At 46.3% G+C, this 16,505-nt stretch overlaps 2 protein-coding genes and 1 long non-coding RNA gene across 6 annotated transcripts in view; 2 read left to right on the top strand and 1 right to left on the bottom strand.

Moving 5' to 3' along the window:
* The window catches only part of LOC102027038 (keratin-associated protein 16-1), a 2,734-nt gene extending 1,151 nt beyond the window's left edge, over positions 1-1,583 (top strand). Inside the window, exon 2 of the mRNA XM_013519183.1 lies at positions 1-1,583. Within this exon, the coding sequence (XP_013374637.1) occupies positions 1-1,125 (1,125 nt within the window). The 3' untranslated portion in view covers positions 1,126-1,583.
* Positions 1-7,573, bottom strand: part of LOC106149654 — a 12,292-nt gene extending 4,719 nt beyond the window's left edge. For both annotated transcript variants that reach the window (XR_001235964.1, XR_001235963.1), the window contains exons 1-2: positions 7,487-7,573; positions 4,817-4,915 (exon numbers count right to left, since the gene is read on the bottom strand). This is a non-coding gene — a long non-coding RNA (uncharacterized LOC106149654). The remainder of the gene's footprint in view (positions 1-4,816; positions 4,916-7,486) is intronic.
* LOC102026706 (keratin-associated protein 29-1) lies at positions 6,270-16,272 on the top strand. Of its 3 annotated transcripts, none has more exons than XM_013519184.1 (2): positions 6,270-8,694; positions 16,003-16,272. In XM_013519184.1, exon 1 carries the CDS (start codon positions 7,274-7,276, stop codon positions 8,297-8,299), a length of 1,026 nt encoding a protein of 341 aa, XP_013374638.1. In that variant the 5' UTR covers positions 6,270-7,273; the 3' UTR covers positions 8,300-8,694; positions 16,003-16,272. The 3 variants fall into 3 exon arrangements, 2 of the variants coding, with proteins under 2 accessions (XP_013374638.1, XP_005394450.1); XM_005394393.2 differs by lacking the exon at positions 16,003-16,272 and adding an exon at positions 9,022-9,140; XR_001235962.1 differs by lacking the exon at positions 6,270-8,694 and adding an exon at positions 15,771-15,870.
* The last annotated feature ends 233 nt before the right edge of the window (positions 16,273-16,505 follow it).

Genomic DNA, 16,505 nt, shown 5'->3' with positions numbered 1-16,505 from the left:
GAGGCCACCATCTGCGAGCCGACCTGTTCTGTCAGCAGCTGTGCCCAACCCGGGTGCTGCGACACCACTCCCTGCCAGCCAGCAGTCCTTTGTGTGCCCACCTCCTGCCAGCCGGTCCTCTGCAAACCTAGCTGCTGCCAGCCAGTCATCTGTGAGCCCAGCTGCTGCCCGGCAGTCTGCACGGTGCCTACTTCCTGCCAACCCATGGTCTGTGAGCCTGCTTGCTGCCAGCCGGTGTGCCCCACGCCCAGCTGCTGTCCCTCTGTCTGCTCTGCGACCAGCAGCTGCCAGCCTACCTGCTGTGACTCCAGCCCCTGCGAGCCATCTTGCTCAGGCACCAGCGTCTGCCAGCCAGCCGGCTGCGTGGCCCTGGTCTGTGAGCCTGTCTGCGTTCGCCCTGTCTGCTGCGTCCCAAGCTCTTGCGAGGCCCCATGTGCCTCCGATTGTGAAGAGTCCTCTTGTGGGGTCTCTGGCACTGTCTGCTCGGGGTCAAGCCCCTGCCTGCCCTGTGTCTGTGTGCCCAGCCCGTGCCAACCCTCCTATGTACTCAAGCGCTGTCACTCCGTGTGCTGTGAGCCTGTTTCGGGCCCATCCGCCACCAGCCAACCTCCGTGCCATCGTGCGGGCTCCTCCGCCTCTGCCATCTGCCAACCAACTTACCGTCGCCGGACCTTCTACATACCCAGCTCCTGCAACACCCCCTGCAGCACTGCTGTCTACCGCCCCATCTGCCGCCCTGTCTGCCGCCCCGTCTGCGCGGCGCCCATCACCTACAGGCAGCCGTACGTAACCGCTATCTCCTACCGACCACCCTGCTACCGACCACCCTGCTACCGACCACCCTGCTACCGACCGTGCTACTCCATCCTGCGCCGCCCGGCCTGCTTCACCTCCTACTCCTACCGCCCCATCTACCCCCGCCAGCCCTGTGCCGAGTCCGACTCTGACAAACGTGAGGGCAAGAAGTCCACCTCCAGCCAACCCGACTGCCCTGATGCCACCCCGTGCAAGCCAGACGTCTCTGAAGTGACTCCAGGCCAGCCCTCGGAGGCCAAGCCGTCCAGCCCAGTTCCTCGTGAGACAGCGGCAGCCCAGCCTGCTGCCAGCAAGCCTGCCAATCGCTGACCAGGCCCCAGCCCACCAGTTCCTGCAGAACAAGCCACAAGCTGAGAAGAATGGGACTGTACTTTGCAAAGCTCACTGGGACTTAGCTAGATTCTTTCCTTTCTGCTCTGCCACTTGCCATCTGCTTATGCTTAGAGAGCTCCTCAGGAATGTCAGTATCCTGATGACCACAAGGAAGGCCTCTTGGGCACGGAGAAGGGGACGTTCTGAGTTCTGCCACTAAACCGAGAAGAGCTGCTTTGCCATAACGTTGATGTGTGTCCTGACACAAAATGTTTTCTCTTTTCCTGCATGGGCTCACTTGCAATGCGTGCCATGTTCATCTGGCACTTCTTCAATGAGCTATATTTAAGAGTCCAATAAAAGTGGCTAAGTAAAGTGACACGCTCTTCTTGTTCTATTAATGCCACAATCTCATCAGAAGACTTGTTTCATTTTGGAGAGCAGTTCCATCCATCCATCCATCCATCCATATCAGTCTATCCATCCATCCATCCATCCATCCATCCATCCATCCATATTTATCCATCTATCAATATCCATCACTCATCTATCCATCCATATCTATCTATTCATCTTCTTCTACCCATATCCTTAGCTGGCTTAGCAGCCATTCATCTGCAGGGTCAGGATAGTCAGGGCTCCTCTGAAAGGCTCCCCACTCTGTGTCTAGCTGGGCTGATTGCCCTTTCCTTGTGCTCCATTCACCTTTTCCCTACCAGCCACCTACCCTCCCTCTAGTCATCCATTCATCCATATCCACCCATTCATCCACATTCATTTATTCATCCATGCATCCCTCCATGCATGCATGCATGCATCCATCCACCTATCCACACACTCACCAATCCATCTAACCATATCCATCCATCTACCCACTCCTCCATCCATTCATATATCTGCAAAATCTATCTATCTATCTATCTATCTATCTATCTATCTATCTATCTATCTATCTATCCATCCATCCATCCATCCACCCACCCATCCATTAATATCTATCCATCCATCCTTATCCATCTTTTCATCTCTGTCTGTATCCATCCATCCATCCACCTATCCACACAGTCACCCTCCCATCCGTCCATCCATCCATCCACCCATCCATCTTTGTATCTGTTTATATCCATCTGTTCATATCCATCTGTCCATCCATATCCATCTAGGCATTCATACTCATCCATCCATCCATGCATTTATGATCCACATCCACCCATCCACTCACCTACCCACCCACCCACCTATATCCATCTAATCATCTATCCATCCATCTCTACATTTCCATCCACCCAACTATCATCATATCTATCCATCCATTATCCACATCCATCCATCTGTTCCTTGCACCCATACACTCATCCACCCATCTATTCATCTCCATCCATATCCATCCATCCATCCACCTATCCACACACTCACCCTCCCATCCAGCCCTATATCCATTCATCCATCTATCCATCCATCCATCCATTATGTATCTGTTTATATACTTCTGTTCACATCCATTTGTCCATCCATATCCATCTGTCCATCCATATCCATCTATGCATTCATACTCATCCATCCATCCATGCGTTTATGATAAATATCCACCCATCCACTCACCCACCCACCCATCCAGTCATATCCATATAATCATATATCCATCTCTACATTTCCATTCACACAACTATCATCAAATCTGTCCATCCATTATCCACATCCATCCATCCATCCACCCACCCACCCACTCATTCACCCACCCAACTATCCATATTCATCCACCCATCCATCCACTACTCCACTCATCTAGTATTGTTATATAGTTGTTAAATAGGTGCCAGGTGTTGGGAACCATGAATTATACATTGACATATCATCTGTGCTAGGCTCTCCTTAGCCTGCCTGCCTTGTGGGCCAGTTTTGGAATGTGGAAATCACCTTCCTCTTGGTCAATGAGTTTAGCACCCAGGTGTGGGGATGGATCTTGGCTTGCTTCTTGCATGATGTTAAACTTGCCCATTCTACCACCACCTGTATGCTGCTCCAGGAAAACACCCTGCCCCCTCCCCTATACTGGCTAACAAAATGGGGGCTCCCTGGAGATTCGGGACCTTTTGATCCTAGAGAGCAACTGATGGTCCAGGACCCCTGCCATCCAGCACTCTACTTGGTGTCTTGCTCTTTCTTTCCTTTCCTGCCATGCATCATAACCCGGGCAGGAGACTGGAACCCACTGCTGGGGTCTCCAATAACCAGCACCATGGGAAGGGTCACTAATAGCCAGTGACTTGGTTGGACTCTAAGAATGAAAAGACAAAAATCTCAGTTCTCAGTCTTGAGACCTCACCGGCAGGGTGACATTTAGGCAATGAGACAATTACATTCCTCTGTGCTAACCTCAGGGTCTGTGGATGCAGCAAGATGGGGGATCCAGGTAAAAATTCTTAGGGAAGGTGACGCTGGTGCTGAACTTCTCAGCACAAGTAGGAATTAATCAGTAATGAACAGGGAAGAGAGAGCTCCCTAGGCCTGAAAAACATGCCAATGAATGGGGCTTAGGAGCAAAATGCTCATTAAGCATGGCTTGGGCAGAGGTGACCTTAGAGGACAGGGGAGCTTGAGGTGAGCGAGTAGGCGATGCTCTACCTAGGCTGGGCCTTGGTGTAGACAGAGGCGTTCGGGTTTCACGCAGGGCTGACATGAAGGTGTAGAGTGACTGTATGCTGGGACAGGAAGGGCACTGGGTTTGGGAAACCCTGCTGGCCTTGGTGTGGGGGCCTCAGTGGAAGGAAATGGTCCTGGAAGAAGCCAATGGCTTTGGGGCGTAAGGTGGGATAAAACAGCAAACGGTCATACTTCCAACAAGCTGGATTTCCTGAGGGACAACTTTTCTTATCTACTCCTGGTGTCCACAGACACTGTGTAGACTCCACAGATACCCTCTTATAATCTCCAGTGAAGGATCTCTTGGCCTCAAGGTGCAGCTTGAGCTCCCATGAGTGTAGGCAGAGATAGACTGGGGCTTCTCAACTTGGAACTGTTGACATTTTGAGTTGGGTAATTCTTTGTGGTGCTGTCTGTCCTATACATTCACTGTAGGAAATTAAGTAGCATTCCTGGTGTCCACCAACTAGCCCTTGCCAAATATACCCTGGGACTGCAAATCCACTCATTTGAGAACCACGGTTTAGACAACTGCAGAGGATGAAGCCAAAAGTGAAACTTAGTCTGCATGCTGCTGTTGGAGTTACTATCTTATTGGGCCACTGGGATTTATCTCTTTATCCTTCCAGGGCCAAAAGAGTGGTTCGCTGAGATGTTAAACCTCTGTACAAAACACTGGGTGTATCGTTTCACATATCACAGCAATTCTGTGAGGTATGATGTCTTCCTCTCTATTTTCTTCTATAGCTATGAAATGTAACAGCTGAAGGACAAACAAGGCACCCCTCAGCACACAAGTAAATTGTGGTCTATTCACACAGTGGAATATTATACCCAGCGAAAGTGGCTGAACAATGACAGCCTGCTTCAGCACTGGTGAACCTTACTAATACAATGCTGGCTCATATAAATAATCCCTAGGGGACGGTAGTCATACACACAAAGAGAGTAAGAGAGGGACACAGAATTGAGATCACCACTGGTAAGTAACACACAAATGACTAAAATCCGATTTGGCCCCAGGCTTGTGTTTTTTATGGCTCACCACATTTCTCGATGTGGTCCCAAGATGTCTTTGGTGACATACATGTCTTCGGCACCTCAAGCCACAGAGAAGAGGGATTTCTCTCTCTACGAGAAGTTTCTGTAAGAACACAAAAAAGGAGAGCAAAAGCACTCAGAAAAAACAGGTGCAAATGAATTGCTTAAAAACTGTCTAAGTGGGTATAGATTTTTTTTTCAGGTTGAAGTTGATGTGATTTCTCAACTACATTCATGTTCCTGTTTGATTGATCTATTTGGTAAAACCAAAGTATTTCCTCTTGGGGGTAAACAGTGGGCGGTACAAGGTTCAGGAATGAAACACAGTGCAGGGGTCCCCACAGCTGAAAGATGCCAACATGAGCGCAGATGAGAACAGGGACACAGGACGCACGCGTGGAGCAATGGCAGGAGGAAAGCGTTCCAACAACAGGCGAAGGATCAGAAAACTTTCTCACCCTTTTATAAAGAAGGCGGAGAGAGGCCCAAGAGAGGGTATTTTGCAGCTGGTACTTCGCGAAGTGTCCTCCAGGATTGCTGGGATTTTCAGTAATTTATGAGGGAGCCAAAGAAGAGTGAAAACACCCCAACAGCAGAGCGGGCGAGAAAAGCTCGGCGCCTAGAAAACGGGGTAATCGTCCAACACGGCTAACAGTGGGAGGTAGTAGCAGAGCTAGACATCAAGGCAGCCCTGTTTGGCATCGCGTGACCTCCCCATTCCAACGCACGACTCCGGTGTGAGCCAGGCCAGCACGGGGACCAGCATGGAGCGATGTGGACAGATGCGTGGGCGGGTGGGTGACGAGGATGGGTGGGTGCAGGGGGACGGAAAGACATTGGTTGGCCGCGCAGAGCCTGGACAAGCTCCGAGAAGAAGGGTCAGGGGGCCCCTCACATGCTCCTCTCGGGAGGAACTGATTGAACCCCACACCTGCAGTGGTGTCCTGGTTGTACTTCTGGTGGCTGTAGTTTTGTACTTTTAGAGATCCTGTGCTGTTGACTCCATGTTATGAGCCTTGTTGCCTCCCCTGCCTCCTCCTTCTCCTCCTCCCCTCCCCTCCCCTTGCTCTCCTGCTCCTTCCTTCTCCTCCAGCCTCTTCCTCTTTCCTCTTCACCTCCCCCTCCTCTCCCTTCCGTCTCCTCTTCCTCCCCTTCCTCCCTTTCCTCTTTTTCATTTTCTCCTCCCCCTCCTCCTCCCCTCTCTCCTCTTCCTTCTTCTTCTCCCTCTTGTCTGCCCCTCCTCCCCCTCTCCCCCCTCCCTTCCTCATCTTCCTCTTTGCTCTGATACTGGGGATTGGGGATTGGGGATTGAATCCAGGGCCTTTGCCCTGAGCAACATCCCTAGCCTGTTTAAAACATATTTTATATTGAAATAAGATCTCAAAAAGTTGCCAAATTGCCCAGGCTGTGCTCAAATTTGTGATCTTCCTGCCTTACCTTCCCAGAGTGCTCTGATTACAGACACGTGGGACTGTGCCTGACTTCTAATCTTTCTTGATTAAATATTTTCAGTTTTAAAACTTCCCAGATTAAAAGGCCATCTTTGGGTGCATTGCTAAGTAGAGGTAAGTGTTCAGTGAGTTTGCTACAGTTGATAATTACAGTCGCAGCGGTGGGGAGATGATCCCCAGCCCAGGGACAACCGACTCAAAGCCGTGCTGTGTGGCGCAGTGTGAAAGCCGGCCTCCAGTCTCTGTTCGAGCCCTTCTCCCCTCTCCCTGGTCCCAGGAGTCTAAGTGGTTGAAGTCAGAGATTTCAGGATGAGCCAAGCGGGGTTGGAACACTCCTCATTTCGTGCTTAATCTGGGAACAAGATTTCTACCAAGTTAGTTCTGCCATTTCTATCATAGTGATGCCAATGATACTCACTAAGTTCATTTCGAGGGTAAGTGAGACATACAGTCATGGGTTTGGTGCAAATACTAAATATGCAGCAAATGCAAGACCCCGCAGTTGTTACTGGTTGTCATGTTAATAAAGTTTCAGTTCCAGAAAGAGGTGGAGACACACGTGTCCTTGGGCTCCATCACCTACTTTTCTGCTCCCTATGATTGATACCCTGCCTCCCAGGAGGCTCAGAGCTTCACTTCCTGATTGCAGAGGAAGAGTGGGGTACGGTGGCTTTGGGGAGGCCTCCTGATGAGGGGGTAGCGCCTGCTTCAGTGGGGCTGGGGCACAACCTGTAAAAGAGACAGCTCATCCCAGAGTGACACCAATGAATCCACATTCAGCAAAGACAGCTTCCAGCTCGGCAGACACATTTTTACGGTGGAGCCATCTCCAGGGCTCCTGAAGCTTCTTAATCAGATGTTGGTATGCAAATGAGTAGAAACAATAACAAGGAAAGATGCTCCGTGTGGTGACAGCACCCCTGGCGAAGGACTATAAATGCCTCTCTGTGTAAGATCTTTCCAAGTCAGACACACTGAGTTTGTAACTCCTCAGCAAGGTTAGCACGAGCATGGAGAACAGCTGTTGTCCTGGAAACAACATGGCTGCTCCAGCTGTGCCTACTGCTACCTTGTGCCCGAGAGGCGGCAGAGTCCGAAATGTTATCTGTCTGCCCAGTTCCTGCCAGAGCAGGACGTGGCAACTGGTCACAAGCCAAGAGAACCACCAGCCATCCAGCAGCGCCCCGAGGAGCTGTGAACCCGCCTCTTGCCAGCCTCCTCACCTGCCTGATATGTCCTGTGTGGGTTTCATTTGCCAACCCATCTGCTCCGGCATGGCCTGCGGTCAGCCCGATGCTGGTCACTCTCCTTGTCCGGCTACCTCCTCTCCACCATCCTGCTCGGACTCCACTGGTGGTGAGACAAAGTGCTGCGATGCCAGCTCCTGCCAACAGAGCGCCTGCCAGGAACCTATCTGTGCCCCTGGGTCATGTCAGGCAGCGTGTGGCCAATCTGTGTGCCATGAAGCTAAATCCTGTCAGCCGTCCCGCCCAGACGTCACTTCCTGTGCTGAAACGTCCTGCCTACCTGTTCTCTCCGCGGCTAGTCCCTGCCAACCCACCTGCTGCCGAGGAGGTTCATGGCCCCCCACCGGAGGTGAAGACCAGCCCTACAGTACCACGTGTTACCACCCCATCGGCTATGTCTGTGAGCCTTGCCGGTCTGTTCCCTGCATTCCTGTTTCCTGCCAGCCGCTGACTTGTGTGTTCAGTTCTTGCGGTCCTACTTGCTGGGTGCCCTCTCCCTGTCAAGCGTGTCACTGCCCACCAGCTTCTCCCCGACATTTCATCTGCCAGCCAGTGGCCATCTGTCAGTCCCCCTGCTCTGCAAACAGTCCTTGCAAGCCGGTTTCCTGTGGCACCGCGCATTCCGGCCAGCCAGCCTGTGGTGGACCCGCTTCTCACGGTTGTGGCCGCAAGTCCCCGTCCTGCCCACCAGCTTGCTGTGTGACAGGTTCAGGCAAAGCAGCCGGCTGGGGCTCCAGCTGCCTCCGGCCGACGTCCCCAAGTCTGTGCAGAGCAACACCCGCGTGCTGACTTCCTGCCAGCCCCTCTGCGAGTCCAGCTGCCATAAACCCACACTTCGCCGGTGAGCACCCTCGCCCTCCCCCGAAGGAGGGCGTGCTGCAGTCCGAGGCCCATGGCCATCCTGGGGTGCCTGCCTCCCCGGGGGCTCTGAAGCTGCCCGCGCACTAATGGTATTAGGATCCGGTCCCCCATTCTCTCCGGCGCTGACGAGAGAACTCATCAGCGAATAGGAGCTCGTTCACAATGAAGGGAAATTTTCAGCACACTCGGTGCAGTCTGCACCCTGCCTTTCCTGATGCTCTCAATTCAGGTCCCTCCAGCAAAGCCTTCCCTCCAGCTGTGTTTCCACTGGGTGCTGCCCAGTCTCTCCGAAGATGCCTTTGCTGCCAGCTGCTAATAGAAACGTGAGTAGTTAGGGGTCATGGAGAAGACACACAGCCTGCCTTGGCTTCCTTCAGGTCGCCTGGGGGCCATGGCCTCGCCAGTGAGTTTGTCTGCATTGGTGGGGTGGGTGGCGGATGGCCGGAGCCACAGCTCAAGCTGCAGGGCGGGGGATAAGCGGGTCCTCGGGCTCTGGCCTTTCATTCCCCAGAGCTCTTCCGGGCTGGGTGGGTTTCAGTCTCCCCACAATGCGTCTACTTGGGCAACCAAAGGTAGAAATGGTTCAGGGAAGCCAGAGATTAAAATAAAGGCATCAGACCACAGTGACGTATGCATGTCCATGTTTGTAGAAGGCTGACTCACCATGGCCAAGGCTTGGAAACAGTCTGTACGTCTGTCCACTCATGAATGGATTAAAAGAAATGAGATATTTATATACAATGGAGTACTACTCTGCCAGAAAGAAGGATGAACTTGAGTCATTTGTGGAAAATGGATGTAGTTTGAGACCATCATGTTAAGTGAAGTAACTCAGACACACAGCTTAAATAGCACATGGTTTCTCTCACATGGAAAACTGGTTGTATATAATCTACATGGTACAAAATAAAAGACAGATAATAGAAAAAGGGAGAGAGAGAGAGAAAGTGTTGTAATTCAGCACAGACAGGGTATCTACAAGTGCACCTTGATGTAGTACAATTGTCTTGCATGTTTTATACGCTCTGTTTTTCAGTTTGTGTATATGATCATTAACTGTATAAGGTCTTATAAGATAATTAAATCTGATACAGGAAAAATAAATGGGGGAGACCAAAGGCGGGGGAGGGTAAGAGTTGAACTGTGTTCTATACACACACCAATTCCCTGCAGTGAGTGGAATCATTACATACTGCATGTTTTTGTTTTTTGTACTGGGAATCGAACTCAGGACCTTGCGCTTACCAGGCAGGCGCTTGTGCCACTGAGCTATATCCCTGGCTACGTACTGCAAACATGGACCAATAAAAGTAAAACATAAATAAAAAAAGAAACTAACTTTTTCAAATAAGATCCTAACCACCCCCCAAATAGACAGTGATACTTATTAAGAAACAAAAACTAGAGATAACATCTATGCCTAGCAATAGGTATTGATCATTTAAATACTGCAAGATTCATGCAATAGAATAAGTGTAATTTGTAACAATAATAATAAAGAACTATGTCTGGTAGCCTCAATATAGGTAATATGAAGTATAGAAAGTGAGCACATTTTTGTAAAAATTACTTATTTTACCTGTATATGTGCATAAAAAAAATCTTGTAGAAAATACAGGTTACTTTTCTTTTCTTTCTTCCTTTTTTTTTGGTGTGGATGCTGGGGATTGAAACCAAGGTCTTTACAATGAGTTACTTCCCTAACACGTTTTAAAACTATGAACCCAGGGTCTTGCTAAGTCCTTAAACTGTCCAAACCGGGCTTAAACTTGTTACCCTATTGCCTCAGCCTCTCCCAGTGTTAGGCTTACAGGCATGTACCTTCATGCCTGGCTTTTTTCTTTAGCTTCTTAAAAAAATTATCTTTAGCTGATGAAATAAGACCTTTTAGTACTTTAATTTCCTTCTTCCGTGTTGGATGGCGTTTTTCCAGAGGTGATGAATTACTAATGTTAAAAAACTAAAATTCTTTCAAACATTAGAAAAAAATAAACGTGAAGCATATTGGCCATGGAGGATAGTTTAAGGTGAAGTCACTTAACATTAGTTTTAATGATAAATTTACCAAATGGCCTGTTTAAATAAAATTTAAAGCTCTTTAGATTCTTTCTGTAGTTTGTTGTGTTTTCACATTGTAAGAGACAGTTTTAAAAATGATTAGTTCTAAGGAACTTCTGATCCTCTTTTATATTTCTAGTGTGTAGTTATTGAATCTGAACACTTTTAAAAGTGTTTCACACTGTGGAAATCGGTGTAGAGATTCCTAAGTAAACTAGGATTAGAGGTCCCATTCAACCCAGCTATTCCCCTCCTGAGTATTTTTCCAGAAGAACTGAAAACATCATATCACAGCAATATATGTGCACCCATGCTTATAGCAGTGCAATTTGTAACCCAAATGTCCATCAGCTGAGGAATGGATAAAAAAGATGTGGTATTATTATACCATGGAGTATTACTTAGCTATAAAGATAAACTAGAGGCTTTTATAGGTAAATGGATGCAACTAGAGACCATACTCATTAGTGAAATAAATCAGATTCACATGTGTAAACATCATATTTCCTTCCTACTATAAGAACCTGAAAGAGTAAATAAAATCTGAAAGGTACAATAGATATTGTGAAAGGGAAAAGAAACTGCTCAAATAGGAAGGAGCAACTGGAACGAAGGAGGGGAGAGGAAAAAGAAGGAAGAGGGAAAAATATACATGTATGTATACACTGGAGAGCTAAGATAATTGTACTACTAATATCTGTTGATTTATTAAAGTAACTGTTAATGTGTAATTTTTTTTTTTTTCTGGTACCGAGAATTGAACTCATGACCTCATGCTTGCCAGGTAGGCGCTGTGCTGCTGAGCTAAATCCCCAGCCCCTGTTAATGTGTAATTGATTAATCTTGCATGCCTATATCTGGTTATATGTGCAACCATTTTGAAGATGACATTATGTAATATAACAACCATTGTTAATATCCTATCACCATGTTTTGAAATTCTACATCATTTTTATTGTTCTCTATGCTGCTTTGTTTATGTATTTGTTTTTGTTATTTTTGTTTTTTTAAATGAAAAACAAAATTTATATGTATATATAATGATAGCTGGAATAGGTGTATTGCTGATGTTGGTGGTTGACTGAAAGGAACAGTCAGTGCTTAAGATTTTCTTTTCTCTTGGCCAGTTTTGCATGCTTGAATCTGGTAATCAGAATGACTGATCTGAAAACAATATGCAGTGTAAGAACCATTGTTGAATGCCTACCATCTTGTATGGTGAAGCTCTGCATCATTTCCAATTTTTTTTTTTTATTACTTGTTGCTGTTTTTGATTGTTTGATCAATCTTACATTCTTATGTCTGGAGGACTGAGCAACTTTGTTGAAGATAACACTATGTAATGTAGCAACCAGTGTAAATTCCTATCATTTTGTTTTGGGGTCATGCATTGTCTTTGTGTTGTTTTCACTGTTTTTTTTTTTTTTTTTTTTTTTTTCTCCATAAAAAAATAAAAGCGGTTGCACTGATTTCCTTTTGTGAAAGTCTTAGGTGAAAATTTATCTGTCCTCTTCGTTAGTTAAGGACCTCTGGGTTTGAGATGATTTAGGTCTGAAACCACGTGAAAGGCCGTGGGCCCACTCTGGGACAGTGGAAGCCAGGTTCTTCTCGTTGTAGCCATCCAGGTATTCCGGCACCATCTGAAGAAAAGACTCTGTTTCCCCACTGGGTCACCTTAGAACGCTGGTCTAAAGTCAGCTCACATGAGGTAGATGGTATCTCTGGAATCTCAATTGTGTTACTGAGTCAACTCTCATCTTAGTTCTCTTGTTGGTCTGTTTGTTTATCCCGGCTCCCCTGAACAGGATTTAGGGATAATTATCCAAGACGCATAAGCCACTGGAGCTATCCGCGCATACGCCAGCACTTCTGTGTTGTGGCAAAACACAAAATGAGCCTTATTTGATAAAGTGGTGTAGGTGTGATGAAAATAGTTTATTTGGTCATTCATATAGGATATAAGACTCATCCAAATCCCCTTCATCAGCAGTTAGAAAATTTATTGGCAAAGCAGGAAAAATAAAAAACGCATTAACCTTTCACATTCACGTCAAAGCATAGCCTGTGGAAAGGTCCATGAAAGTTAAAATAGGTGAGAGTCTCATTCCACAGAGTCTTCTCCTCTGCAGAGAGAGTAGGACTTGCTGAGAACTTGTGGGCTGGAGGATGCAGGAGACACTTCTATCTCAGCTGGAGCCTCCCAGTGTGATTTCACGGCTCAAGGAGAGTCAACGCACAAGTATTTGCACTTTAGAAATGCAACCCAAAGAGAAAATTCCAATGCAAAGGTGAGAGAGAAGCCCTGGACCACGCTTCAGAGGAAAAGGCCTAAGTCCCACCTGGGATACTCATTTGTCAGGTGACCTTTTTTAAGACCAGAGCTCCGTCTACATATTAAATCTCCCACCTCCAAAGCCCCATCTACGGCTGCAGAGCCCCATCTACAAAAGGAAGAGTTAGGTTAATGTATTCCCTGGATTCTTCCTGGTCCAAGAAGCTCTAATTATTCACCCTGGATTAAGATAAAAGCTTCTTATACACTGGAGCCAATGAGAAAAGAATAACCTTGAGATAGGAACAGTGCTTCAAAGAAAAGGAACCAATAGACAAAGAAGCTTGTGAAAGGATGCTCCAACGGTCACTCTTTAGAGAAATCCAAATTAAAATAACCATTAGATACCACTTTATAGCCATTAGATGCCAGATAATAGAATACTGTGTCAGGAACTCAGTAAACTTTTTTGTAAAGGAACGGTTAGTAAATATGCAGGCTTTGTGAAGCATACAGGCCTTATTTCAACAATTGAATTTTGCCATTATGTCATTAAGGTCTTGATGGACGATGTGTAAACAAATGAGTGTGGCTGAGTTCTAATAAAACTTTATTTACAACAACACGTTGTGGACAATGTTTGGTTCATGGGCTGTAGAAAATAGTGTATAATAAATGTGTAAAATAATGTGTTGTGTGTTGGTGGGATCATGAGTTTGTAGGAACCTCCAGTACTAGGATGGTGGGATATTGGTTTGTTCAGCCACTTGAAACTACACTCTGAACTCATTTAGGTAAATTATACGAATGCATATTCTGTGATCCAGAAATCCTGCTCCTGAGGATATACTCCTCCCAAATCCTTACACAGGTTTATAGAGGAACACACGCAAGGGTGTTCACCGTGGCATTTCTGTGTTGGCCTGGAGTCTAAAAGAAATCTGGTCTACCGCTGAGAAAGTGGGTAGGAAAATGTGTGTGGGGCCCTCTGCAGAGTGTCCTGTTAGGGATTAGAGGCAATGTATTATTCAGATGCAGAGATACATGGCTGTATCTTAAAGCCATGCTGCTTTATTAATAAAACAGAATAAGAGGTCACTCACTGCCACTCACATGCCTATATTGTCAGCTCTGCCATTTCATAGTAAGAAATACTTTATAAGAATTCATGCAAAAAATGCACAGAGCACAAAAGAACAGCTGCTTCTAGGAAGAAACTGAGGCATAGGGAAAGCAAGAATTAAATCATTTGATACATAAGCACACAGAGAAAAAAAACGTAAGAAAGGGATTTTGCAAGGTTCAAAGAGGATAATGTTTCCCTTGGCAGCTGAGCTCCAGAATAAGAAATCAGAAAAGGCGGAAATGGAGAGAAAAAGAAACCTTGATATCACAATAGACTTATCTTTATTTTTTAAAATTTATTTTAAAAATAAAAGAAGGAAAACGTATTCACAAACAGACATCCATTTACAAAGTAACTCAAGAACAACACAAGCAATCCTGGATTACAGACAAAGTGGTAGGAAATTAACAATGGTTGTTGCATTACATATTGATATCTTCAAAGTGGTTACTCAGGAAGACAAACATAGACATGCAAGGTTGATCAAATAATTAATCATTAACTGTTCCAGTAAAGCAGTAGAAGTCAGCAGTACAACTATGTTAGCTATCCTGTGTATACATACATACATAACTTCTTTCTTTTCTCTTTTCCCACACCTCAGTTGCTCTTCACTTTTGAGAAGTTTCTTTCTGTTTCACAATGTCTGTCATACCTCCTAATTTTTATTCACTCTTTCAGGTTCTTACACTAGTAAGACAATACGTTGCTTACACATGCAGGTCTGGTTTATTTCCCTTCTGAGCATGGTCTCTAGTTGATCACAACAGATTTATCATGGATGAATGTCTTCCCGAATGGTGTTTGGCGGGATAACCTGTCCCAAACCCCTTTCCACATCTTCCCCAGAGTCCTGTCCTTCAGGCAAGGGCTGAGGATCTGGGAAGCAGACCGTCTTGCTGACACTTCTCCTTATGTCCCCTCTGCTTATGTACTTTGTTTATTGAGCCCAGCATTCTCAATGGACCTGGAATTTCAGATTTCATTTCGCAATAGTTCTTTGGCCCCACCTGAGTCTCTTTTCTCCTTGTTGTCATCCCGATGATGAATTTCTCAGTTAACTGCAGATAGCTTGCTCTGGCCCTCTGCCAGCACGGCAAACTGCCGGCCCTAAACATGTCAAATGAAAAATGTGGGCTGGACGACCCGCACCTTTCCCCACGCTTGGCAGCAGTTCAAGTAAGCACTTATTTGCTTCTTTCGGGACTGCTGGAACTTGCCCATAAAACCTCTCCTGTCTCCTATTATAAGCAACGCTCTATCCAGCCTGAACATGCTTACAGCTAAATCCTTATTTACACTCTGCCTCAACTGAGTGGGAGGATGATTTTTTAAAATATGAGAAAGATATGACAGACACCATGGAGAACTGTTATTTTCTTTCGTCTCCTTTGGATTTTTAAAACATACAATTGAAATACAACAGTATTCATAAAGCTGAAGTCCCTCTGATACCCATCCCGCCTCTTCTCTCCTCTCCTTCTCAGCCACAGTCTGCACCATGACTTTTCACTGTCTCCCCCTCCAGTTACTGTTAGTGTCTAAAAAAAGAAACATATATATTTACAAAGTATACAAATAATATCTGCGTTAGGGGTGCAAATTTGAGAGTTTACATACACCATGTGAAATTATGCAATTTACTTCTTTAGTTCATTATTGCTCTCAAGAACTGCGCGTTTTGGTGCATGGGTCCATTTTATTTTATTAACAATCTGTTGCCGCCATGACACCTTAGCCCCAAACTTCGTGGCTGAGAACAGCAAATATTTGTTATCGTACTGCTTCCGCAGGTAAGGCTTGTAGGTGCGGCTTGGTGAGGTATCTGTAGCTTAGCATCTGAGCTACGTATAGTTATTACCTCGAAGTGGAGCCCCAGTTAACACAGTGTCTCTTCCAAGCAAAGTCCAGATGCTCTGAGTCTGACGGGAAAGGCCCTCAGGTGGATCTGCCCCCAAACTGTCTGCCTAGTTGGCCCCTGGTGCATTTCCTATCCACTCTCGGCTTGAACTCAGTGCCAAGTGCTTACTAGCACTGAATGAGGTAAGATGCTGACACTGAACTGAAACGAGTCTTTCTGCTGAATGTCACAGACCAGCTAATCCAGCAGTAATAAAAAGTGAAATTGTTTGACATCCCTTGGTCTAATTAGTCCTCTGTTCTTTCTTTCTCCAGGCACTCACAAAGGACCCTTTGAATAATCTAGGATCTTGTTTTGAGACAAGATCGAGCTTATCAGTGCATGGCCTGTGGAAACCTGAAAAATTGGAGTGGCATTTACTTGACTTGTCTCAACAGCTGAGCGTTTCTCTTCCCCCAGAGTTGTGTAAGTCTCAGTGAGTGCTTTGCTTTTATCTCGAGCTGCTCTGGGACATAACGTGTGTAGTGTAGAGCAGCATGGATTTCTGCAGAGAACCTCAGTGTTTATAAATGGATGTGTCCTGAGACAAGCCCATGTTTTTTCATTTGTATTTTTCCCCATTGTCTGAAAAAAATGGACACCAAATAAGAGCATTTCTGGCACAAGCTTGACACTGCACTACATTCCACAGGGAGGCCTCAGGCTGGATCTGAGGCGCCGGTCAGTGTGAACTAAGCTTGGGTTTTTCTTGCCCAGCACATACATCTTTCCTGTTCCTGGAGCACATGTCGGATGGGAGGAGGGGGAGGATAGAGAA

Source organism: Chinchilla lanigera, unplaced genomic scaffold, assembly GCF_000276665.1.
Source record: "Chinchilla lanigera isolate Chin_1 unplaced genomic scaffold, ChiLan1.0 scaffold00050, whole genome shotgun sequence".
Taxonomy (NCBI): Eukaryota; Metazoa; Chordata; class Mammalia; order Rodentia; family Chinchillidae; genus Chinchilla; species Chinchilla lanigera.
The sequence above is the reverse complement of the archived record's forward strand: the minus strand, read 5'-3'. Positions and strand labels throughout refer to the sequence as shown.

Bases quoted from the DNA above. Each gene is read 5' to 3' on its own strand.
- LOC102026706 (XM_013519184.1), top strand. From the start codon at position 7,274: ATGGAGAACAGCTGTTGTCCTGGAAACAACATGGCTGCTCCAGCTGTG.